Source organism: Giraffa tippelskirchi, chromosome 5 (assembly GCF_054371585.1).
Source record: "Giraffa tippelskirchi isolate mGirTip1 chromosome 5, T2T-mGirTip1v1.2.pri, whole genome shotgun sequence".
Lineage (NCBI taxonomy): Eukaryota > Metazoa > Chordata > Mammalia > Artiodactyla > Giraffidae > Giraffa > Giraffa tippelskirchi.
The window spans coordinates 101642395-101667646 of NC_137279.1; the positions used below are offsets into that span (position 1 = coordinate 101642395).

General features: G+C 45.1%; 1 protein-coding gene across 1 annotated transcript in view; it reads left to right on the forward strand.

Moving 5' to 3' along the window:
• The window catches only part of LOC145504748 (NBPF family member NBPF19-like), a 363203-nt gene that overhangs the window by 3371 nt on the left and 334580 nt on the right, over positions 1-25252 (forward strand). Inside the window, exons 3-21 of the mRNA XM_081486054.1 lie at positions 167-381; positions 1423-1474; positions 6139-6353; positions 7569-7620; positions 8505-8719; positions 9950-10001; positions 10644-10819; positions 12072-12123; positions 13008-13222; positions 14453-14504; positions 15147-15322; positions 16575-16626; positions 17511-17725; positions 18956-19007; positions 19650-19825; positions 21078-21129; positions 22014-22228; positions 23459-23510; positions 24153-24328. Of these exons, the coding sequence (XP_081342180.1) occupies positions 167-381; positions 1423-1474; positions 6139-6353; positions 7569-7620; positions 8505-8719; positions 9950-10001; positions 10644-10819; positions 12072-12123; positions 13008-13222; positions 14453-14504; positions 15147-15322; positions 16575-16626; positions 17511-17725; positions 18956-19007; positions 19650-19825; positions 21078-21129; positions 22014-22228; positions 23459-23510; positions 24153-24328 (2462 nt within the window). The remainder of the gene's footprint in view (positions 1-166; positions 382-1422; positions 1475-6138; positions 6354-7568; positions 7621-8504; positions 8720-9949; positions 10002-10643; positions 10820-12071; positions 12124-13007; positions 13223-14452; positions 14505-15146; positions 15323-16574; positions 16627-17510; positions 17726-18955; positions 19008-19649; positions 19826-21077; positions 21130-22013; positions 22229-23458; positions 23511-24152; positions 24329-25252) is intronic.

A 25252-nucleotide genomic window follows, 5' to 3' on the forward strand; every position in this document is an offset into this window, starting at 1 on the left:
ACTATAGGGGTCGCAAGAGTCGGACACGACTGAGTGCCTGAGCCAGTCATCAGATATGTGCCAGAATTCGGTTTAAAGGTCTCCTTGGGGTTGTTCTCACAGAAATCCCTAAGTGTCTTTCATCTAACTTTTTGCCTTTTACAACTGTGTCTTCTGTTCCACCTAGGACTTGTGAGATCCTAATTCGAAGTCAGGCACGAGAGCTGACCCAGTTACGGCAGACACTACAGGATGGGAAAGATGACTCCGTCCTGCTCAGGCAGCACCTCAAGGACCTCCTCACCCACAATGACCTGGACAAGCACCAGGGGCAGGGCTTCCGAGAGAGCCTGTCTGAGGGATACCGCCTGGCAGAGCGCCTTGCCTGCAAGCTCAGCCCAGGTGAGGGGGCCACAGACCCTGAGAGCACTGATCCTTTCCTAGGTCCCCAGTTGGTGAGATGAACAGCTCCAGTACGAATGTTGATCAGCTTTCCTGGTTCGTGTCCTCTTTGGGGCTTTGTAGGAGCAGGATTGTCTAAGTAAGAGGACAATGGAGAAATGCACAGGGTGGAGGTCATTATATCCCACTTGTCGGCTTCCTCCCTGATGGACCATGGCCACTGAGGCAGGAGGAAACATCCAGCCAGCATTAAAGCACAAAAAGATGGAGGTGACAGGAGACAGCTTGTTAGAGTGAATAGAGCCCTAGAGGAAGCTTGGAAGTTCCCAGGTTCCAGGCTGAGTGCTGTGTTTATCAATATGTGAGAACGATTGCTTTTCCTTATGTTAGTAACTCTTCTCATCTGTAAACTGGGTGAAATAATCTATTGCTAGTAGCTATAGTGATGAAATTTGGGAATATTTACAAATACACTGCAGAAAAAAGAAAGCCCTTCACTTTGTGGTGTTGGATAAGGTACGTGATGGAGTTGGTCTTGGTGTTGGGCAGATGGAGCACTTTCCATAGAGAGGCTTTCCCAGATAATACACAAAAGCCACCTTGAAGAGCCAGGATGTTCCCAGATGGAGGGCTGTGGGACATGGTTGTTCTCCTTAGAGAAAGGAGGGCATCTTGTGAGACCTGAGAAGGTCTATAGACGCCGTGTCTTTGGCAGAATTTGTGTCAGGATGGATGATACATTTGTAGAAGTGGAGATGGAAGGTGGACAATGTGAGGTGATATCAGGAAGAAAAGACCATTTAAATGATTGCCCAATTTCAAGCAGAAGGTGTCCTGAGGATGATCTACCAGTTTAGAAACACACTGCCTGTTGGATCAGAAGTCCATGCTTGGGCAGTTGTTTAAAGACAATGCATTAAAACTTCCATACAGTACTAATTCGTACATAGATATTTATGACTCTGTGACCATATGAGTCCCTGTGTTTGTGATGGGGGAAGTGACTAGAAGCTGACTGGATATTTCTGATTTTGTTTGCAGAAATTTGTGAAGACGAAGAGGCTGAACAAGCACAAGAAACACTAACCCCCAGGTAACAATTAACTATCAGTCCAGTTCAGCCACTCAGTCATGTCCGACTCTTTGTGATCTCATGGACTGAGCACACCAGGCCTCCCTGTCCATCACCAACTCCTCGAGTTTACTCAAATTCATGTCCACTGAGTTGGTGATACCATCCAACCCTCTCACCCTCTGTCATCCCCTTCTCTTTCTGCCTTCAATCTTTCCCAGCATCAAGGTCTATTCAAATGAGTCAGATCTTTGCATCATGTGGCCAAAATATTGGCGTTTCAGCTTCAAAATCAGTCCTCCCAATGAATATTCAGGACTGATTTCCTTTGGGATGGACTGGTTGGATCTCCTTGCCGGCCAAGGGACTCTCAAGCGTCTTCTGCACCACCACCGTTCAACAGCATCAATTCTTCGGCACTCAGCTCTCTTTATAATCCAACTCTCACATCCATACATGACTACTGGAAAAACCATAGCCTCGAGTAGATGGACCTTTGTTGGCAAAGTCATGTCTCTGCTTTTTAATATGCTATCTAGGTTGGTCATAACTTTTCTTCCAAGGAGTAAGCGCCTTTTAATTTCATGGCTGCAGTCACCATCTGCACTGATTTTAGAGCCCCAAATCTAAGTCTGCCCCTGGTGCCACTGTCTCCCCATCTATTTGCCATGAAGTGATGGGACCATACGCCTTCGCCTTAGCTTTCTGAATGTTGAGTTTTAGCCAACTTACTCACTCTCCTCTTTCACTTTCATCAAGAGGCACTTCAGTTCTTCTTCACTTTCTGCCATAAGGGTGGTGTCTTCTGCATATCTGAGGTTATTGATATTTCTCCTGGCAATCTTCATTCCAGCTTGTGCTTCAACCAGCCCAGCATTTCTCATGACGTACTCTGCATATAAGTTAAATAAGCAGGGTGACAATATACAGCCTTGATGTACTCCTTTTCCTGTTTGGAACCAGTCCGTTGTTCCATGTCCAGTTCTAACTGTTGCTTCCTGACCTGCATACAGATTTCTGAAGAGGCCTGTCAGGTGGTCTGGTATTCCCATCTCTTTCAAAATTTTCCACAGTTTGTGGTGAGGCACACAGTCAAAGACTTTGGCATAGTTAATAAAGCATAGGTAGATATTTTCCTGGCACTCTCTGCTTTTTCGATGATCCAACAAACTTTGGCAATTTGGTTTCTGGTTCCTCTGCCTTTTCTAAAACCAGCTTGAACATCTAGAAGTTCACGGTTCATGTATTCTTGCAGCCTGACTACGAGAATTTTGAGCATTACTTTACTAGCGTGTGAGATGAGTGCGATTGTGCAGTAGTTTGAGCATTCTTTGGCATTGCCTTTCTTTGGGATTGGAATCAGACCTGACCTTTTCCGGTCCTGTGGCCACTGCTGAGTTTTCCAAATTTGCTGGCCTATTGAGTGCAGCACTTTGACAGCATTATCTTTTAGAATTTGAAATAGCTCACCTGGAATTCCATCACCTCCACCAGCTTTGTTTGTAGTGATGCTTCCTGAGGCCCACTTGACGTCACATTCCAGGATGTCTGGCTCTAGGTGAGTGATCACACCATCTTGGTTATCTGGATCATGAAAATTTTTTTGTATAATTCTTCCGTGTATTATTGCCACCTCTTCTTAATATCTTCTGCTCTGTGAGGTCAATACAATTTCTGCCCTTTATTGAGCCCATCTTTGCATGAAAGATTCCCTTGCTACCTCTCATTTTCTTGAAGAGATCTCTGGCCTTTGCCATTCTATTGTTTTCCTCTCTTTCTTTGCACTGTTCATTGAGAAAAGTGTTCTTATCACCCCTTGCTATTCTCGGGAACTCTGCATTCAAATGGGAATATCTTTCCTGTTCTCTTTTGCTTTTTGATTCTCTTCTTTTCACAGCTATTTGTAATGCCTCCTCAGACAGCCATTTGGGTTTTTTACATTTCTTTTTCTTGGGGATGGTCTTGATCCCTGTCTCCTGTACAATGTCACAAACCTCTGTCCATAGTTCATCAGGCACTCTATCAGATCTAGTCCCTTAAACCTCTTTCTCACCTCCACTGTATAATCATAAGGGAGTTGATTTAGGTCATAGCTGAATGGTCTAATGGTTTTCCCTACTTGCTTCAATTTAAGTCTGAATTTGGCAATAAGGAGTTCATGATCTGAGCCACAGTCAGCTCCCGATCTTCTTTTTGCTGACTCGATAGAACTTCTCCACCTTTGGCTACAAAGAATATCAGTTCAGTTCAGTTCAGTTGCTCAGTAGTGTCCGACTCTTTGGGACCCCATGAACCGCAGCACGCCAGGCTTCCCTGTCCATCACCAACTCCCAGAGTCTGATTTTGGTGTTGCCCATCTGGTGATGTCCATGTGTAGAGTGTTCTCTTGCGTTGTTGGAAGAGGGTGTTGCTATAACCAGTGTGTTCCCTTGGCAAAACTCGATTAGCCTTTGCCCTGCTTCATTCTGTACTCCAAGGCTAAATTTGCCTGTTAACTGCACGTGTTTCTTGACTTCCTACTTTTGCATTCCCGTCCCCTGTAATGGAAAGAACATCTTTTATGGGTATTAGTTCTAGAAGGTCTTGTAGGTCTTCATAGAACCTTTCAATTTCAGCTTCTTCAGCATTACTGGTCGGGGCATAGACTTGGATAACAGTGATATTTAATGATTTGCCTCGGATAGGAACAGAGATCATTCTGTCGTTTTTGAGATTGCATCCAAGTACTAGCTTTTGGACTCTTTTGTTAACTATGATGGCTACTCCACTTCTTCTAAGGGATTCGTGCCCACAGTAGTACATATAATAGTCATCTGAGTTAAATTCACCCATTCTAGTCCATTTTAGGACGCTGATTCCTAAAATGTTGGCATTCACTCTTGGCATCTCCTGTTTGACCACTTCCAATTTGCCTTGAAACACGGACCTAACATTCCAGGTTCCTATGCAATATTCTTCTTACAGCATCAGACCTTGCTTCCCATCACCAGTCACATCCACAACTGGGTGTTGTTTTTGCATTGACTCCATCTCTTCATTCTTTCGGAACTTATTTCTCCACTGATCTCCAGGAGCATATAGGGCACCTACCCACCTGGGGAATTCATCTTCCAGTGTCCTATCTTTTTGCCTTTTCATAGTGTTCATGGGGTTCTCAAGGCAAAAATACTGAAGTGGTTTACCATTCCCTTCTCCAGTGGAGCACATTTTGTCAGAACTCTCCACCCTGACCCTACACGGCATGGCTCATAGTTTCATTGAGTTAGACAAGACTGTAGTCCATGTGGTTAGATTGGTTAGTTTTCTGTGATTGTGGTTTTCAGTCTTTCTATCAGGAGCTGGTAACGTGTAGGGAAAATGTGGACAGGGTCACAAAAGAACAATAAGTACCTCAAGAGAGTCACATGCCAGATGTAAGTATAAGCACAACTGCAGCTGGGATTCATTTACTTCGCTCCACCCACATGGAAATGTCCCTGTAACTTGGTTGTCTGCTGTCTCTGTGCTACGTGTATGTATGACCCAAGGTGAATGCAGCACCCTTAGGATTTCCTTTCCACACAGAGAGTATCTGTTCTCTTCTAAAGGAAGGCCAAGTGAGATAAATATCTATTTCTACACAGGTGTTTTAGAGCCTTGCAAGGAAGGTAACTAGCAACAGAATTAGTAGAGAAGCAATTAGAAAAATGAAACCGCAGGACAACTGTGCAAAACAAAATTGGTTTTCCTTGACAATAGTAAGTGAAAGCGGCCTTGCAGGCCTTTGTGTTCCTAAAGAGAAGGTAGAACATCTCCGAGAGTCTATCAGGCTTTAATATCTGTATTCGGTTCACTGTGCATGCTCAGTTGCTCAGTTGTCTCTGAATGTTTGTGACCCCACGGCCTGGAGCATGCCAGGCTCCTCTGTCCATTGCTTTTTCCCATGGAGAAGACTGGAGTGGGTTGCCATTTCCTTCTCCAAGGGATATTCCTGGCCCAGGGTTCGAAGCCGCATCTCTGCATTGGCAGGCCTCTTTACCACTGAGCCACCGGGGAAGCCCTTATTCACTTGACTGCTGCTGCTGCTGCTAAGTCGCTTCAGTCGTGCCCGACTCTGTGCGACCCCATAGACGGCAGGCCACCAGGCTCCGCCGTTCCTGGGATTCTCCAGGCAAGAACACTGGAGTGGGTTGCCATTTCCTTCTCCAGTGCATGAAAGGGAAAAGTGAAAGTGAAGTCGCTCAGTCGTGTCCGACTCTTAGCGACCCCATAGACTGTAGCCAACCAGGCCCCTCCGTCCATGAGATTTTCCAGGCAAGGGTACTGGAGTGGGGTGCCATTGCCTTCTCCGATTCACTTGACTACTTCACCTTATATTCAACATGGATTAGGACCCGGGGGAAGCACTTGGTGCGAAGTTCGTTTGTGCTTCCTGTTCCTGAAAGTCCCATCCTGGGATGGTTGAATCTCCTTCCTCATCAGAGGTTTGTGGCCGGAATGTAGGGTACCTGCTTGTCTCCCTCTGCCATCCCCAGACTGACACACTCCACTTCATATGAGAGAGGACAGCTCCTTCTGTCTGTAAGGGGCCTGCTCTTTTACTCTCTGTGACCACTCCCCATGCCTCCTGTCAAAAGCAGCCAGAATGGCTTGGGGTCAGATCTTCTCCATTTAATTTTCTCTCATTCCTTTCCCATCTGGCACAGCATGGAGCTGCAGGAGGCTGAAAAGAAGGAAGTGCCTGAAGAATCCAAGGATGAATGTGCCTTGATGCCTTCAATTTTCCAAGGAAGTTCTGACAGCCCCCAGCCTCGCAGTGATGATACATTGAAATTTAATGAACTGGAAGTAGACCTTGGTCCAGATGGAGCCGCTGGTTGCTCTCATGCTAAAGAAGATGAAATTCCAAGCAATATCTCAGGTAGCCCCCATATTATTTCTCCTCACAAGCCGAGTAGACCAAGGAAGGTCATCTCTAAGGACAGGTTGTATAGACACATCTTAGCTGAAACCAGGGAAACGGGACTATTATGGAACACAGACATCTGGTGGGTCAGGGAGCTCTCATTCATTTTTTGGCTCCGGGCTTGTCTCTGTCACCCTGACCCCAGTATCAGGCATTTGACACAAAGCGCTTGTGACAACTCTCAACCACCTCAGCTGGAAATCCACAGGAGGTGTCTGTCAGAACTCGTTTGGAGCCAGTGTGTTGTTCCCCGCAATGAGTTAAATTTTTGTCAATGTTCGTGGCCTCTCCAGAAGTGATGACAGACTTGCCTCTTTATAAGGAGAGGTGATTTCCATCATGTGTTTTACTGCGCTCAGCCCCAGTCTCCCTTTTCTCGATGTTGGCAGGTCTTAGCTAAGATGGTATCTGACACCAAGACAGACACAACTGTCCCATTGCCTTGCTTGGATGTTTCCATGAAGTAAGGCTGGGCTCTGGCAGTTCCTCCAGCTTCAAATGGTCATGGTTTCTGTGTAGCACCAAAGATTCTTTTTGATTTGAAGGTTAATAGATTTCACTGGGCTTCCCTGGTGGCTCAGATGGTAAAGAATCTGCCCGCAATGCAGGAGACCCAGGTTCAATCCCTGTATCATGAAGATCCTCTGGACAAGAGAATGGCACCCACTCTAGTATTCTTGGGTGGAGAATTCAATGGACAGAGAGGAGCCTGGTGGGCTATAGTCCATGCGGTCACAAAGAGACCGCCACTACTGAGCGGCTAACGCTTTCACAATTCACCCATCACTCTAGTCTCAAGTATAAATTCCTCTAAACCATCAACAACCACATAGTCTGATGGGACCAAGCAGCACTATAGAAATAATTCTAGAAAATAACTCAGCTCATTTTCTAGCATCTCTGTGGAAAATACATTTTTAAGTGCTTCTACAGACTCAGAACGAAGGCTGTTGGGAGAGATACCAGATCAATCAGCAAATTTCCTCAATGGGTCTGGAAGCAGTCCAGTCTAATTCTCATACGACTTAAGTGTCCTAGAATATCTTTGCTAAAGAATTATGTTCTTACAATTAGAATATTAAGGTCCCTGTTGTATATGTGTTTCCTGAGTAGATATGTGTGAGATCTGATTTGCTTCTTATGACCTGCTGTCTCTGAATTTCCTACTAGACAATGAAAACGATCACAAGCAAGTGAGTGGACAAGAGCTCTCATTTCCCAGGTAATTTGAAAATCTGTGGGCTGTGAATGTCAGTGGTGACAGCAGGAGACCTCAGATCCAGAGAAAAATAGAAAGTACTCTATGTAACTCTTTCATCTATTCATGCAGCAGCACGTATCTCTTTAGTAGTGTTGTCTATTTATGTTTCACAAGTTTGTGCGTTTCAGTTTTTCAGTCCTTCAAGTTTAGTAATGTACAGTGAGTTGTCCCAGGTGAAATAACTAAACCTGGGAGTTCCTGTATTCGTGTGTTTTCTCCTGAGTGGGTAAAGTAGGGTGAGAGCCTATGGGTCTTACACTGCTTTCGCATCAGCATGTTGGTAAATATTTGATTTCAAGGGAGGAAAATCGAACGATATTCATATTACAACAAAATATTGAAAAAAATAGTTCTTGAAGGCAGAATATCTAGTCTATACCTCCTTTTTCTCCAACTCTGAAAAACTGATCTTGAAGCTATATTTGTGCCAAGAAATATTTTAAAATTGAATGGAATAGAGTCCAAACTCAAACACATCTTTAACTTCTTAAAAGCTGTGTTCACTTGGACACAGGATATCCAGATCAATACAATCTGTGCAGAAAAGTCTGAACCACTGTCCCTGCCTTCTGTGTGTGCTGGGGGTGGTGACGTTAGCATGTAGGGAAAATTCCATCTCCTCCTTCAACCGCTGGTTGTGTGCCCAGTGCCCAGAGAACCTGCTGTCTCTCTCCTACCCCATGGCACCCACACTCCACTCCACATCAGGAGGAGTTACTTCCCTCCTTAAGGGGACTGCCCTTTTGCTTTCTGTGAGCAAACTCAATGCCTGTCATGAAAACCAGCCAGATAGCTTGGGGTCGAATCCTCTTAATTTTCTGTCATCCCTTCTCCACCTGACACAGCGTGAACTTGCTGGATGTTGAAAAGAAGGTGGTGTTCCAGCAATCCCAAGATGAATGTGTTTCAGTACCTTCCACTCTCCAGGAAGGTTCTGCCTGCAACCAGCCTTCCAGTGATGGAAAATTTGCATTTGATGAAGAGAATGTGGAGTCTGCCATGGATGGAGCCTGTGGTTGCTCTCATGCTGAAGAGGATGAAATTTCGACTGGTCTCCCAGGTAGTCTTCGATATATCTGTTAGTCTACTCTGGGAGAATGATCCCGTTTGATAGACCCTATGCTTCCATACTGAAGCCTGATTTGAACCAGACTCTATAGTTGCATTTAAAATGAGACATTCTATGAATGAACTTTTCTAAGTTCCCTGTCATGGTTGTCCCTGGGGTAAACCACTCTACCCAAGGTGGTCCAGCCAGACTCACATGAACCTTAGCAATTGTGGCACAGGAGGTACAAAGGCTTCCTAATTTTGAATGAACCTCTTATCTCACAGGAAATGCTTTAATTGTCATTTCTGGGTAATGTCCCTGCGTTCCTACACCTGTCCAAGGCTTTTTGCAGTCTTGTTTATTTCTTTGGAGGTGTCACGACTTTCGTTCACGTCTGTCAACCCATAGCCTCTCTCTTTTCCTTGGACTTATCTTGTTCGAAGTTTCTGATAGCAGAAGGTAATGCGCACTGTCATTTTTTGGTATGTTTCTCTGAGGTAACGGAAAAGGCAATGGGAACCCACTCCAGTACTCTTGCCTGGAAAATCCCATGGATGGAGTAGCCTGGTAGGCTCCATGGGGTCGCGAAGTCCATGGGGACACGACTGTGCGACTTCACTTTCACTTTTCACTTTCATGCATTGAGAAGGAAATGGCAACCCCCTCCAGTGTCTTGCCTGGAGAATCCCAGCGACGGGGGATCCTGGTGGTCTGCCGTCTATGAGGTCGCACAGACGGACACGACTGAAGCGACTTAGCAGCAGCAGCAGCAGCTCTGAGGGAAGACAGGGCCCTGGAACTTCCCAACCTGATGAATGGCCTCTGTTTGCAGCTTTGAGATTCATTTGACTTGATGGTGTGTGGATTCCACTCCCATTTAATCTCAGTGTGAAATCACTTATCCCATTAATAAACAACATTTCAGATGAAAAAAGCCTGAGTATTATAGCAGGCTGAGGATATAATTAAGTTGTTCCCCAGGAACTGTGGGGAAAAGGATATATTTAGCTGTTTGCACAGACTGGGGATCAGGATACTCTGCCGATGACATATCATATCAAGGAAATTTGTCCAATGGCTCAAGAAGGAAACCCAGTGCCTTCTTCTGAGGCTCATTCTAGGGCCTCCTGGATTATTTCTGTCTCAATAGCCTGTTACCACATTCTGAAGATAGGCACAGGATTGGGCGTTTTGGAAAGGCATTTGCCTGACATAACTCTTCTGTTAATTTCTTTGCAGAAAACCAGAATGGTCACGATGACCTGAAAGGAGCAGCGGTTGTGGCCCCGAGGTAATTTTGAATATCTGTGGGCTCCTGTACAGTGATAACCTCTGCAGACCTCTGATGCGGGGAAAGACAGAAAGTGCTGAATATATTGTGTCGTCAGTTTTGCCCACCACTATTATTCTTTTTCATAATGTTCTCTGCTTTCACTGTGGTACTTATATTGTTTCCAATTTCTTATTTACTGGTCAAGTTTCAAACCCAAGTCAGTCGACCCAGGTGAACTAAGTCAGAGTGATTTTTTTGCACTCAATTTTTATATCAGGTGTGGTTTCTAGAGTGAGATGCATATCTGCTATATGTTTGGTGTTAGCATGCTGGCATGTGTGTCATAGTAATGTCAATGCCATGTAACTGGAAGTGTGAAAGCCACTACTCCGTGTCCCTGTATGTGAGGCGTGACTGTACCATCACAGAGAAATCTGTCTGTTCATCAGCCTGTTATTTGGTCAGACCACTGAGCACCTACTGCTTTTTCTCTCTTCTGCCCCTGTAAAACCACGCTGTGTCTCACACACAAAACAGAGTTTTCTCCCTGTCATGGATCAGACCCTTGGCTTCACCACTCAAACATTCCATCAAAACCAGATAGGACTGTACAGTTTCTGATAAGTCTTGGCTTAGTCTTTTGCCGTCCCTCCCCACCAGGTTCAACAGACAGCTGCCACAGATGATAGAGAATGGAGTCCCACAGGACTCTCTAGATGAACACTACCTGACTTACTCAGTTCTTCCTGACCTGTCAGACTCCTTCTGGCCTTATCGGAGCAATGCCATCTTCTCACCTGAGGACGTGGATGTGTCTTATGCTCGGGATGTAACCAGTGAGTATTTTCTTGTGATAGAACTCCACCTATATGCCCAGGTAGACTCTGTACGCTTCGTACTCCCCACCTCTGCGGTGCTGAGGTTTGTCATCCCTGTTGGAAGCGCTGTAGACAGTGATTTGGATGAGACTCTGTGGTAGAGTTTTAAGTACAGACATCAGGTGGGTCAGGGAGCTCTCATTCATTTTTTGGCTCCGGGCTTGTCTCTGTCACCCTGACCCCAGTATCAGGCATTTGACACAAAGCACTTGTGACAACTCTCAACCACCTCAGCTGGAAATCCACAGGAGGTGTCTGTCAGAACTCGTTTGGAGCCAGTGTGTTGTTCCCCGCAATGAGTTAAATTTTTGTCAATGTTCGTGGCCTCTCCAGAAGTGATGACAGACTTGCCTCTTTATAAGGAGAGGTGATTTCCATCGTGTGTTTTACTGCGCTCAGCCCCAGTCTCCCTTTTCTCGATGTTGGCAGGTCTTAGCTAAGATGGTATCTGACACCAAGACAGACACAACTGTCCCATTGCCTTGCTTGGATGTTTCCATGAAGTAAGGCTGGGCTCTGGCAGTTCCTCCAGCTTCAAATGGTCATGGTTTCTGTGTAGCACCAAAGATTCTTTTTGATTTGAAGGTTAATAGATTTCACTGGGCTTCCCTGGTGGCTCAGATGGTAAAGAATCTGCCCGCAATGCAGGAGACCCAGGTTCAATCCCTGTATCATGAAGATCCTCTGGACAAGAGAATGGCACCCACTCTAGTATTCTTGGGTGGAGAATTCAATGGACAGAGAGGAGCCTGGTGGGCTATAGTCCATGCGGTCACAAAGAGACCGCCACTACTGAGCGGCTAACGCTTTCACAATTCACCCATCACTCTAGTCTCAAGTATAAATTCCTCTAAACCATCAACAACCACATAGTCTGATGGGACCAAGCAGCACTATAGAAATAATTCTAGAAAATAACTCAGCTCATTTTCTAGCATCTCTGTGGAAAATACATTTTTAAGTGCTTCTACAGACTCAGAACGAAGGCTGTTGGGAGAGATACCAGATCAATCAGCAAATTTCCTCGATGGGTCTGGAAGCAGTCCAGTCTAATTCTCATACGACTTAAGTGTCCTAGAATATCTTTGCTAAAGAATTATGTTCTTACAATTAGAATATTAAGGTCCCTGTTGTATATGTGTTTCCTGAGTAGATATGTGTGAGATCTGATTTGCTTCTTATGACCTGCTGTCTCTGAATTTCCTACTAGACAATGAAAACGATCACAAGCAAGTGAGTGGACAAGAGCTCTCATTTCCCAGGTAATTTGAAAATCTGTGGGCTGTGAATGTCAGTGGTGACAGCAGGAGACCTCAGATCCAGAGAAAAATAGAAAGTACTCTATATAACTCTTTCATCTATTCATGCAGCAGCAAGTATCTCTTTAGTAGTGTTGTCTATTTATGTTTCACAAGTTTGTGCGTTTCAGTTTTTCAATCCTTCAAGTTTAGTAATGTACAGTGAGTTGTCCCAGGTGAAATAACTAAACCTGGGAGTTCCTGTATTCGTGTGTTTTCTCCTGAGTGGGTAAAGTAGGGTGAGAGCCTATGGGTCTTACACTGGTTTGGCATCAGCATGTTGGTAAATATTTGATTTCAAGGGAGGAAAATCGAACGATATTCATATTACAACAAAATATTGAAAAAAATAGTTCTTGAAGGCAGAATATCTAGTCTATACCTCCTTTTTCTCCAACTCTGAAAAACTGATCTTGAAGCTATATTTGTGCCAAGAAATATTTTAAAATTGAATGGAATAGAGTCCAAACTCAAACACATCTTTAACTTCTTAAAAGCTGTGTTCACTTGGACACAGGATATCCAGATCAATACAATCTGTGCAGAAAAGTCTGAACCACTGTCCCTGCCTTCTGTGTGTGCTGGGGGTGGTGACGTTAGCATGTAGGGAAAATTCCATCTCCTCCTTCAACCGCTGGTTGTGTGCCCAGTGCCCAGAGAACCTGCTGTCTCTCTCCTACCCCATGGCACCCACACTCCACTCCACATCAGGAGGAGTTACTTCCCTCCTTAAGGCGACTGCTCTTTTGCTTTCTGTGAGCAAACTCAATGCCTGTCATGAAAACCAGCCAGATAGCTTGGGGTCGAATCCTCTTAATTTTCTGTCATCCCTTCTCCACCTGACACAGCGTGAACTTGCTGGATGTTGAAAAGAAGGTGGTGTTCCAGCAATCCCAAGATGAATGTGTTTCAGTACCTTCCACTCTCCAGGAAGGTTCTGCCTGCAACCAGCCTTCCAGTGATGGAAAATTTGCATTTGATGAAGAGAATGTGGAGTCTGCCATGGATGGAGCCTGTGGTTGCTCTCATGCTGAAGAGGATGAAATTTCGACTGGTCTCCCAGGTAGTCTTCGATATATCTGTTAGTCTACTCTGGGAGAATGATCCCGTTTGATAGACCCTATGCTTCCATACTGAAGCCTGATTTGAACCAGACTCTATAGTTGCATTTAAAATGAGACATTCTATGAATGAACTTTTCTAAGTTCCCTGTCATGGTTGTCCCTGGGGTAAACCACTCTACCCAAGGTGGTCCAGCCAGACTCACATGAACCTTAGCAATTGTGGCACAGGAGGTACAAAGGCTTCCTAATTTTGAATGAACCTCTTATCTCACAGGAAATGCTTTAATTGTCATTTCTGGGTAATGTCCCTGCGTTCCTACACCTGTCCAAGGCTTTTTGCAGTCTTGTTTATTTCTTTGGAGGTGTCACGACTTTCGTTCACGTCTGTCAACCCATAGCCTCTCTCTTTTCCTTGGACTTATCTTGTTCGAAGTTTCTGATAGCAGAAGGTAATGCGCACTGTCAGTTTTTGGTATGTTTCTCTGAGGTAACGGAAAAGGCAATGGGAACCCACTCCAGTACTCTTGCCTGGAAAATCCCATGGATGGAGTAGCCTGGTAGGCTCCATGGGGTCGCGAAGTCCATGGGGACACGACTGTGCGACTTCACTTTCACTTTTCACTTTCATGCATTGAGAAGGAAATGGCAACCCCCTCCAGTGTCTTGCCTGGAGAATCCCAGCGACGGGGGATCCTGGTGGTCTGCCGTCTATGAGGTCGCACAGACGGACACGACTGAAGCGACTTAGCAGCAGCAGCAGCAGCTCTGAGGGAAGACAGGGCCCTGGAACTTCCCAACCTGATGAATGGCCTCTGTTTGCAGCTTTGAGATTCATTTGACTTGATGGTGTGTGGATTCCACTCCCATTTAATCTCAGTGTGAAATCACTTATCCCATTAATAAACAACATTTCAGATGAAAAAAGCCTGAGTATTATAGCAGGCTGAGGATATAATTAAGTTGTTCCCCAGGAACTGTGGGGAAAAGGATATATTTAGCTGTTTGCACAGACTGGGGATCAGGATGCTCTGCCGATGACATATCATATCAAGGAAATTTGTCCAATGGCTCAAGAAGGAAACCCAGTGCCTTCTTCTGAGGCTCATTCTAGGGCCTCCTGGATTATTTCTGTCTCAATAGCCTGTTACCACATTCTGAAGATAGGCACAGGATTGGGCGTTTTGGAAAGGCATTTGCCTGACATAACTCTTCTGTTAATTTCTTTGCAGAAAACCAGAATGGTCACGATGACCTGAAAGGAGCAGCGGTTGGGGCCCCGAGGTAATTTTGAATATCTGTGGGCTCCTGTACAGTGATAACCTCTGCAGACCTCTGATGCGGGGAAAGACAGAAAGTGCTGAATATATTGTGTCGTCAGTTTTGCCCACCACTATTATTCTTTTTCATAATGTTCTCTGCTTTCACTGTGGTACTTGTATTGTTTCCAATTTCTTATTTACTGGTCAAGTTTCAAACCCAAGTCAGTCGACCTAGGTGAACTAAGTCAGAGTGATTTTTTTGCACTCAATTTTTATATCAGGTGTGGTTTCTAGAGTGAGATGCATATCTGCTATATGTTTGGTGTTAGCATGCTGGCATGTGTGTCATAGTAATGTCAATGCCATGTAAGTGGAAGTGTGAAAGCCACTACTCCGTGTCCCTGTATGTGAGGCGTGACTGTACCATCACAGAGAAATCTGTCTGTTCATCAGCCTGTTATTTGGTCAGACCACTGAGCACCTACTGCTTTTTCTCTCTTCTGCCCCTGTAAAACCACGCTGTGTCTCACACACAAAACAGAGTTTTCTCCCTGTCATGGATCAGACCCTTGGCTTCACCACTCAAACATTCCATCAAAACCAGATAGGACTGTACAGTTTCTGATAAGTCTTGGCTTAGTCTTTTGCCGTCCCTCCCCACCAGGTTCAACAGACAGCTGCCACAGATGATAGAGAATGGAGTCCCACAGGACTCTCTAGATGAACACTACCTGACTTACTCAGTTCTTCCTGACCTGTCAGACTCCTTCTGGCCTTATCGGAGCAATGCCATCTTCTCACCTGAGGACGTGGATGTGTCTTATGCTCGGGATGTAACCAGTGAGTATTTTCTTGTGATAGAACTCCACCTATATGCCCAGGTAGACTCTGTACGCTTCGTACTCCCCACCTCTGCGGTGCTGAGGTTTGTCATCCCTGTTGGAAGCGCTGTAGACAGTGATTTGGATGAGACTCTGTGGTAGAGTTTTAAGTACAGACATCAGGTGGGTCAGGGAGCTCTCATTCATTTTTTGGCTCCGGGCTTGTCTCTGTCACCCTGACCCCAGTATCAGGCATTTGACACAAAGCACTTGTGACAACTCTCAACCACCTCAGCTGGAAATCCACAGGAGGTGTCTGTCAGAACTCGTTTGGAGCCAGTGTGTTGTTCCCCGCAATGAGTTAAATTTTTGTCAATGTTCGTGGCCTCTCCAGAAGTGATGACAGACTTGCCTCTTTATAAGGAGAGGTGATTTCCATCATGTGTTTTACTGCGCTCAGCCCCAGTCTCCCTTTTCTCGATGTTGGCAGGTCTTAGCTAAGATGGTATCTGACACCAAGACAGACACAACTGTCCCATTGCCTTGCTTGGATGTTTCCATGAAGTAAGGCTGGGCTCTGGCAGTTCCTCCAGCTTCAAATGGTCATGGTTTCTGTGTAGCACCAAACATTCTTTTTGATTTGAAGGTTAATAGATTTCACTGGGCTTCCCTGGTGGCTCAGATGGTAAAGAATCTGCCCGCAATGCAGGAGACCCAGGTTCAATCCCTGTATCATGAAGATCCTCTGGACAAGAGAATGGCACCCACTCTAGTATTCTTGGGTGGAGAATTCAATGGACAGAGAGGAGCCTGGTGGGCTATAGTCCATGCGGTCACAAAGAGACCGCCACTACTGAGCGGCTAACGCTTTCACAATTCACCCATCACTCTAGTCTCAAGTATAAATTCCTCTAAACCATCAACAACCACATAGTCTGATGGGACCAAGCAGCACTATAGAAATAATTCTAGAAAATAACTCAGCTCATTTTCTAGCATCTCTGTGGAAAATACATTTTTAAGTGCTTCTACAGACTCAGAACGAAGGCTGTTGGGAGAGATACCAGATCAATCAGCAAATTTCCTCGATGGGTCTGGAAGCAGTCCAGTCTAATTCTCATACGACTTAAGTGTCCTAGAATATCTTTGCTAAAGAATTATGTTCTTACAATTAGAATATTAAGGTCCCTGTTGTATATGTGTTTCCTGAGTAGATATGTGTGAGATCTGATTTGCTTCTTATGACCTGCTGTCTCTGAATTTCCTACTAGACAATGAAAACGATCACAAGCAAGTGAGTGGACAAGAGCTCTCATTTCCCAGGTAATTTGAAAATCTGTGGGCTGTGAATGTCAGTGGTGACAGCAGGAGACCTCAGATCCAGAGAAAAATAGAAAGTACTCTATATAACTCTTTCATCTATTCATGCAGCAGCAAGTATCTCTTTAGTAGTGTTGTCTATTTATGTTTCACAAGTTTGTGCGTTTCAGTTTTTCAATCCTTCAAGTTTAGTAATGTACAGTGAGTTGTCCCAGGTGAAATAACTAAACCTGGGAGTTCCTGTATTCGTGTGTTTTCTCCTGAGTGGGTAAAGTAGGGTGAGAGCCTATGGGTCTTACACTGGTTTGGCATCAGCATGTTGGTAAATATTTGATTTCAAGGGAGGAAAATCGAATGATATTCATATTACAACAAAATATTGAAAAAAATAGTTCTTGAAGGCAGAATATCTAGTCTATACCTCCTTTTTCTCCAACTCTGAAAAACTGATCTTGAAGCTATATTTGTGCCAAGAAATATTTTAAAATTGAATGGAATAGAGTCCAAACTCAAACACATCTTTAACTTCTTAAAAGCTGTGTTCACTTGGACACAGGATATCCAGATCAATACAATCTGTGCAGAAAAGTCTGAACCACTGTCCCTGCCTTCTGTGTGTGCTGGGGGTGGTGACGTTAGCATGTAGGGAAAATTCCATCTCCTCCTTCAACCGCTGGTTGTGTGCCCAGTGCCCAGAGAACCTGCTGTCTCTCTCCTACCCCATGGCACCCACACTCCACTCCACATCAGGAGGAGTTACTTCCCTCCTTAAGGGGACTGCTCTTTTGCTTTCTGTGAGCAAACTCAATGCCTGTCATGAAAACCAGCCAGATAGCTTGGGGTCGAATCCTCTTAATTTTCTGTCATCCCTTCTCCACCTGACACAGCGTGAACTTGCTGGATGTTGAAAAGAAGGTGGTGTTCCAGCAATCCCAAGATGAATGTGTTTCAGTACCTTCCACTCTCCAGGAAGGTTCTGCCTGCAACCAGCCTTCCAGTGATGGAAAATTTGCATTTGATGAAGAGAATGTGGAGTCTGCCATGGATGGAGCCTGTGGTTGCTCTCATGCTGAAGAGGATGAAATTTCGACTGGTCTCCCAGGTAGTCTTCGATATATCTGTTAGTCTACTCTGGGAGAATGATCCCGTTTGATAGATCCTATGCTTCCATACTGAAGCCTGATTTGAACCAGACTCTATAGTTGCATTTAAAATGAGACATTCTATGAATGAACTTTTCTAAGTTCCCTGTCATGGTTGTCCCTGGGGTAAACCACTCTACCCAAGGTGGTCCAGCCAGACTCACATGAACCTTAGCAATTGTGGCACAGGAGGTACAAAGGCTTCCTAATTTTGAATGAACCTCTTATCTCACAGGAAATGCTTTAATTGTCATTTCTGGGTAATGTCCCTGCGTTCCTACACCTGTCCAAGGCTTTTTGCAGTCTTGTTTATTTCTTTGGAGGTGTCACGACTTTCGTTCACGTCTATCAACCCATAGCCTCTCTCTTTTCCTTGGACTTATCTTGTTTGAAGTTTCTGATAGCAGAAGGTAACGCGCACTGTCAGTTTTTGGTATGTTTCTCTGAGGTAACGGAAAAGGCAATGGGAACCCACTCCAGTACTCTTGCCTGGAAAATCCCATGGATGGAGTAGCCTGGTAGGCTCCATGGGGTCGCGAAGTCCATGGGGACACGACTGTGCGACTTCACTTTCACTTTTCACTTTCATGCATTGAGAAGGAAATGGCAACCCCCTCCAGTGTCTTGCCTGGAGAATCCCAGCGACGGGGGATCCTGGTGGTCTGCCGTCTATGAGGTCGCACAGACGGACACGACTGAAGCGACTTAGCAGCACCAGCAGCAGCTCTGAGGGAAGACAGGGCCCTGGAACTTCCCAACCTGATGAATGGCCTCTGTTTGCAGCTTTGAGATTCATTTGACTTGATGGTGTGTGGATTCCACTCCCATTTAATCTCAGTGTGAAATCACTTATCCCATTAATAAACAACATTTCAGATGAAAAAAGCCTGAGTATTATAGCAGGCTGAGGATATAATTAAGTTGTTCCCCAGGAACTGTGGGGAAAAGGATATATTTAGCTGTTTGCACAGACTGGGGATCAGGATACTCTGCCGATGACATATCATATCAAGGAAATTTGTCCAATGGCTCAAGAAGGAAACCCAGTGCCTTCTTCTGAGGCTCATTCTAGGGCCTCCTGGATTATTTCTGTCTCAATAGCCTGTTACCACATTCTGAAGATAGGCACAGGATTGGGCGTTTTGGAAAGGCATTTGCCTGACATAACTCTTCTGTTAATTTCTTTGCAGAAAACCAGAATGGTCACGATGACCTGAAAGGAGCAGCGGTTGGGGCCCCGAGGTAATTTTGAATATCTGTGGGCTCCTGTACAGTGATAACCTCTGCAGACCTCTGATGCGGGGAAAGACAGAAAGTGCTGAATATATTGTGTCGTCAGTTTTGCCCACCACTATTATTCTTTTTCATAATGTTCTCTGCTTTCACTGTGGTACTTGTATTGTTTCCAATTTCTTATTTACTGGTCAAGTTTCAAACCCAAGTCAGTCGACCTAGGTGAACTAAGTCAGAGTGATTTTTTTGCACTCAATTTTTATATCAGGTGTGGTTTCTAGAGTGAGATGCATATCTGCTATATGTTTGGTGTTAGCATGCTGGCATGTGTGTCATAGTAATGTCAATGCCATGTAAGTGGAAGTGTGAAAGCCACTACTCCGTGTCCCTGTATGTGAGGCGTGACTGTACCATCACAGAGAAATCTGTCTGTTCATCAGCCTGTTATTTGGTCAGACCACTGAGCACCTACTGCTTTTTCTCTCTTCTGCCCCTGTAAAACCACGCTGTGTCTCACACACAAAACAGAGTTTTCTCCCTGTCATGGATCAGACCCTTGGCTTCACCACTCAAACATTCCATCAAAACCAGATACGACTGTACAGTTTCTGATAAGTCTTGGCTTAGTCTTTTGCCGTCCCTCCCCACCAGGTTCAACAGACAGCTGCCACAGATGATAGAGAATGGAGTCCCACAGGACTCTCTAGATGAACACTACCTGACTTACTCAGTTCTTCCTGACCTGTCAGACTCCTTCTGGCCTTATCGGAGCAATGCCATCTTCTCACCTGAGGACGTGGATGTGTCTTATGCTCGGGATGTAACCAGTGAGTATTTTCTTGTGATAGAACTCCACCTATATGCCCAGGTAGACTCTGTACGCTTCGTACTCCCCACCTCTGGGGTGCTGAGGTTTGTCATCCCTGTTGGAAGCGCTGTAGACAGTGATTTGGATGAGACTCTGTGGTAGAGTTTTAAGTACAGACATCAGGTGGGTCAGGGAGCTCTCATTCATTTTTTGGCTCCGGGCTTGTCTCTGTCACCCTGACCCCAGTATCAGGCATTTGACACAAAGCACTTGTGACAACTCTCAACCACCTCAGCTGGAAATCCACAGGAGGTGTCTGTCAGAACTCGTTTGGAGCCAGTGTGTTGTTCCCCGCAATGAGTTAAATTTTTGTCAATGTTCGTGGCCTCTCCAGAAGTGATGACAGACTTGCCTCTTTATAAGGAGAGGTGATTTCCATCGTGTGTTTTACTGCGCTCAGCCCCAGTCTCCCTTTTCTCGATGTTGGCAGGTCTTAGCTAAGATGGTATCTGACACCAAGACAGACACAACTGTCCCATTGCCTTGCTTGGATGTTTCCATGAAGTAAGGCTGGGCTCTGGCAGTTCCTCCAGCTTCAAATGGTCATGGTTTCTGTGTAGCACCAAAGATTCTTTTTGATTTGAAGGTTAATAGATTTCACTGGGCTTCCCTGGTGGCTCAGATGGTAAAGAATCTGCCCGCAATGCAGGAGACCCAGGTTCAATCCCTGTATCATGAAGATCCTCTGGACAAGAGAATGGCACCCACTCTAGTATTCTTGGGTGGAGAATTCAATGGACAGAGAGGAGCCTGGTGGGCTATAGTCCATGCGGTCACAAAGAGACCGCCACCATTGAGCGGCTAACGCTTTCACAATTCACCCATCACTCTAGTCTCAAGCATAAATTCCTCTGAACCATCAACAACCACATAGTCTGATGGGACCAAGCAGCACTATAGAAATAATTCTAGAATATAACTCAGCTCATTTTCTAGCATCTCTGTGGAAAATACATTTTTAAGTGCTTCTACAGACTTAGAACGAAGGCTGTTGGGAGAGATACCAGATCAATCAGCAAATTTCCTCGATGGGTCTGGAAGCAGTCCAGTCTAATTCTCATACGACTTAAGTGTCCTAGAATATCTTTGCTAAAGAATTATGTTCTTGCAATTAGAATATTAAGGTCCCTGTTGTATATGTGTTTCCTGAGTAGATATGTGTGAGATCTGATTTGCTTCTTATGACCTGCTGTCTCTGAATTTCCTACTAGACATTGAAAACGATCACAAGCAAGTGAGTGGACAAGAGCTCTCATTTCCCAGGTAATTTGAAAATCTGTGGGCTGTGAATGTCAGTGGTGACAGCAGGAGACCTCAGATCCAGAGAAAAATAGAAAGTACTCTATATAACTCTTTCATCTATTCATGCAGCAGCACGTATCTCTTTAGTAGTGTTGTCTATTTATGTTTCACAAGTTTGTGCGTTTCAGTTTTTCAATCCTTCAAGTTTAGTAATGTACAGTGAGTTGTCCCAGGTGAAATAACTAAACCTGGGAGTTCCTGTATTCGTGTGTTTTCTCCTGAGTGGGTAAAGTAGGGTGAGAGACTATGGGTCTTACACTGGTTTGGCATCAGCATGTTGGTAAATATTTGATTTCAAGGGAGGAAAATCGAACGATATTCATATTACAACAAAATATTGAAAAAAATAGTTCTTGAAGGCAGAATATCTAGTCTATACCTCCTTTTTCTCCAACTCTGAAAAACTGATCTTGAAGCTATATTTGTGCCAAGAAATATTTTAAAATTGAATGGAATAGAGTCCAAACTCAAACACATCTTTAACTTCTTAAAAGCTGTGTTCACTTGGACACAGGATATCCAGATCAATACAATCTGTGCAGAAAAGTCTGAACCACTGTCCCTGCCTTCTGTGTGTGCTGGGGGTGGTGACGTTAGCATGTAGGGAAAATTCCATCTCCTCCTTCAACCGCTGGTTGTGTGCCCAGTGCCCAGAGAACCTGCTGTCTCTCTCCTACCCCATGGCACCCACACTCCACTCCACATCAGGAGGAGTTACTTCCCTCCTTAAGGGGACTGCTCTTTTGCTTTCTGTGAGCAAACTCAATGCCTGTCATGAAAACCAGCCAGATAGCTTGGGGTCGAATCCTCTTAATTTTCTGTCATCCCTTCTCCACCTGACACAGCGTGAACTTGCTGGATGTTGAAAAGAAGGTGGTGTTCCAGCAATCCCAAGATGAATGTGTTTCAGTACCTTCCACTCTCCAGGAAGGTTCTGCCTGCAACCAGCCTTCCAGTGATGGAAAATTTGCATTTGATGAAGAGAATGTGGAGTCTGCCATGGATGGAGCCTGTGGTTGCTCTCATGCTGAAGAGGATGAAATTTCGACTGGTCTCCCAGGTAGTCTTCGATATATCTGTTAGTCTACTCTGGGAGAATGATCCCGTTTGATAGACCCTATGCTTCCATACTGAAGCCTGATTTGAACCAGACTCTATAGTTGCATTTAAAATGAGACATTCTATGAATGAACTTTTCTAAGTTCCCTGTCATGGTTGTCCCTGGGGTAAACCTCTCTACCCAAGGTGGTCCAGCCAGACTCACATGAACCTTAGCAATTGTGGCACAGGAGGTACAAAGACTTCCTAATTTTGAATGAACCTCTTATCTCACAGGAAATGCTTTAATTGTCATTTCTGGGTAATGTCCCTGCGTTCCTACACCTGTCCAAGGCTTTTTGCAGTCTTGTTTATTTCTTTGGAGGTGTCACGACTTTCGTTCACGTCTGTCAACCCATAGCCTCTCTCTTTTCCTTGGACTTATCTTGTTCGAAGTTTCTGATAGCAGAAGGTAATGCGCACTGTCAGTTTTTGGTATGTTTCTCTGAGGTAACGGAAAAGGCAATGGGAACCCACTCCAGTACTCTTGCCTGGAAAATCCCATGGATGGAGTAGCCTGGTAGGCTCCATGGGGTCGCGAAGTCCATGGGGACACGACTGTGCGACTTCACTTTCACTTTTCACTTTCATGCATTGAGAAGGAAATGGCAACCCCCTCCAGTGTCTTGCCTGGAGAATCCCAGCGACGGGGGATCCTGGTGGTCTGCCGTCTATGAGGTCGCACAGACGGACACGACTGAAGCGACTTAGCAGCAGCAGCAGCAGCTCTGAGGGAAGACAGGGCCCTGGAACTTCCCAACCTGATGAATGGCCTCTGTTTGCAGCTTTGAGATTCATTTGACTTGATGGTGTGTGGATTCCACTCCCATTTAATCTCAGTGTGAAATCACTTATCCCATTAATAAACAACATTTCAGATGAAAAAAGCCTGAGTATTATAGCAGGCTGAGGATATAATTAAGTTGTTCCCCAGGAACTGTGGGGAAAAGGATATATTTAGCTGTTTGCACAGACTGGGGATCAGGATACTCTGCCGATGACATATCATATCAAGGAAATTTGTCCAATGGCTCAAGAAGGAAACCCAGTGCCTTCTTCTGAGGCTCATTCTAGGGCCTCCTGGATTATTTCTGTCTCAATAGCCTGTTACCACATTCTGAAGATAGGCACAGGATTGGGCGTTTTGGAAAGGCATTTGCCTGACATAACTCTTCTGTTAATTTCTTTGCAGAAAACCAGAATGGTCTCGATGACCTGAAAGGAGCAGCGGTTGTGGCCCCGAGGTAATTTTGAATATCTGTGGGCTCCTGTACAGTGATAACCTCTGCAGACCTCTGATGCGGGGAAAAACAGAAAGTGCTGAATATATTGTGTCGTCAGTTTTGCCCACCACTATTATTCTTTTTCATAATGTTCTCTGCTTTCACTGTGGTACTTGTATTGTTTCCAATTTCTTATTTACTGGTCAAGTTTCAACCCCAAGTCAGTCGACCCAGGTGAACTAAGTCAGAGTGATGTTTTTGCACTCAATTTTTATATCAGGTGTGGTTTCTAGAGTGAGATGCATATCTGCTATATGTTTGGTGTTAGCATGCTGGCATGTGTGTCATAGTAATGTCAATGCCATGTAAGTGGAAGTGTGAAAGCCACTACTCCGTGTCCCTGTATGTGAGGCGTGACTGTACCATCACAGAGAAATCTGTCTGTTCATCAGCCTGTTATTTGGTCAGACCACTGAGCACCTACTGCTTTTTCTCTCTTCCGCCCCTGTAAAACCACGCTGTGTCTCACACACAAAACAGAGTTTTCTCCCTGTCATGGATCAGACCCTTGGCTTCACCACTCAAACATTCCATCAAAACCAGATAGGACTGTACAGTTTCTGATAAGTCTTGGCTTAGTCTTTTGCCGTCCCTCCCCACCAGGTTCAACAGACAGCTGCCACAGATGATAGAGAATGGAGTCCCACAGGACTCTCTAGATGAACACTACCTGACTTACTCAGTTCTTCCTGACCTGTCAGACTCCTTCTGGCCTTATCGGAGCAATGCCATCTTCTCACCTGAGGACGTGGATGTGTCTTATGCTCGGGATGTAACCAGTGAGTATTTTCTTGTGATAGAACTCCACCTATATGCCCAGGTAGACTCTGTACGCTTCGTAGTCCCCACCTCTGGGGTGCTGAGGTTTGTCATCCCTGTTGGAAGCGCTGTAGACAGTGATTTGGATGAGACTCTGTGGTAGAGTTTTAAGTACAGACATCAGGTGGGTCTGGGAGCTATGCTGTCTTCTTCATTCAGGTGGAGCCTACGGGTCCGGCCCCAAGTTAGGTCATGGCTCAAGGCTATTGTGACACACTCTCACTTGTATGTGTGCAGGTGTCCGGAGATGACTGTTTTTTCCTGACTCCAATGCAATGTCTCTTCTTGCCCACAGTGCTCCCATCTCCATACCCAAGTGTCCCTGGAATTTCTGTGCCTTTCCAGAGGCGCTAACAGCCTTAATGATTTGTTGCTTCCCTGGTGTCACTGCTGTCATCCCCGGTGTCTGTCTCCTCTAAATTGCTTGTCTTAGCAAACCAAGCATCTGGACCCCAGGATGCAAAGAGCCCTCCCATCACCTTGCTTGTATGTTTCTGCAAAGCACGGCAGAGCCCTGGCATTTTCCCACCCCATGAATGACTGAAGGTTCCGTGTAACAACTAGGATTCATGTGATTCTAGGTTTTGTTCATTCCACTCATCATTCTGCTAAAGTAGTCAGCTTATGATGAGAAAGGCCTGAGTATGACAATATTCTGCTCGATTGCTGTGGGCTATTCCCCAGACTCTGTGGGGAAGATGAATCTTGAACTTTTTACTCAGACTTGGAAGAGGATACTGTGGTGAGAATCTACCAGGGAAGGGAGATCTGGCCTGATGGCTCTGAAAAGCAAGCCAAGGAGAGTCTGAGAGATCCAACTTGAGGCATCTGGCATATCCTCCTTAAATAGCCTGTCATCGCAGTGCTGATATTGTCGTCCCCAT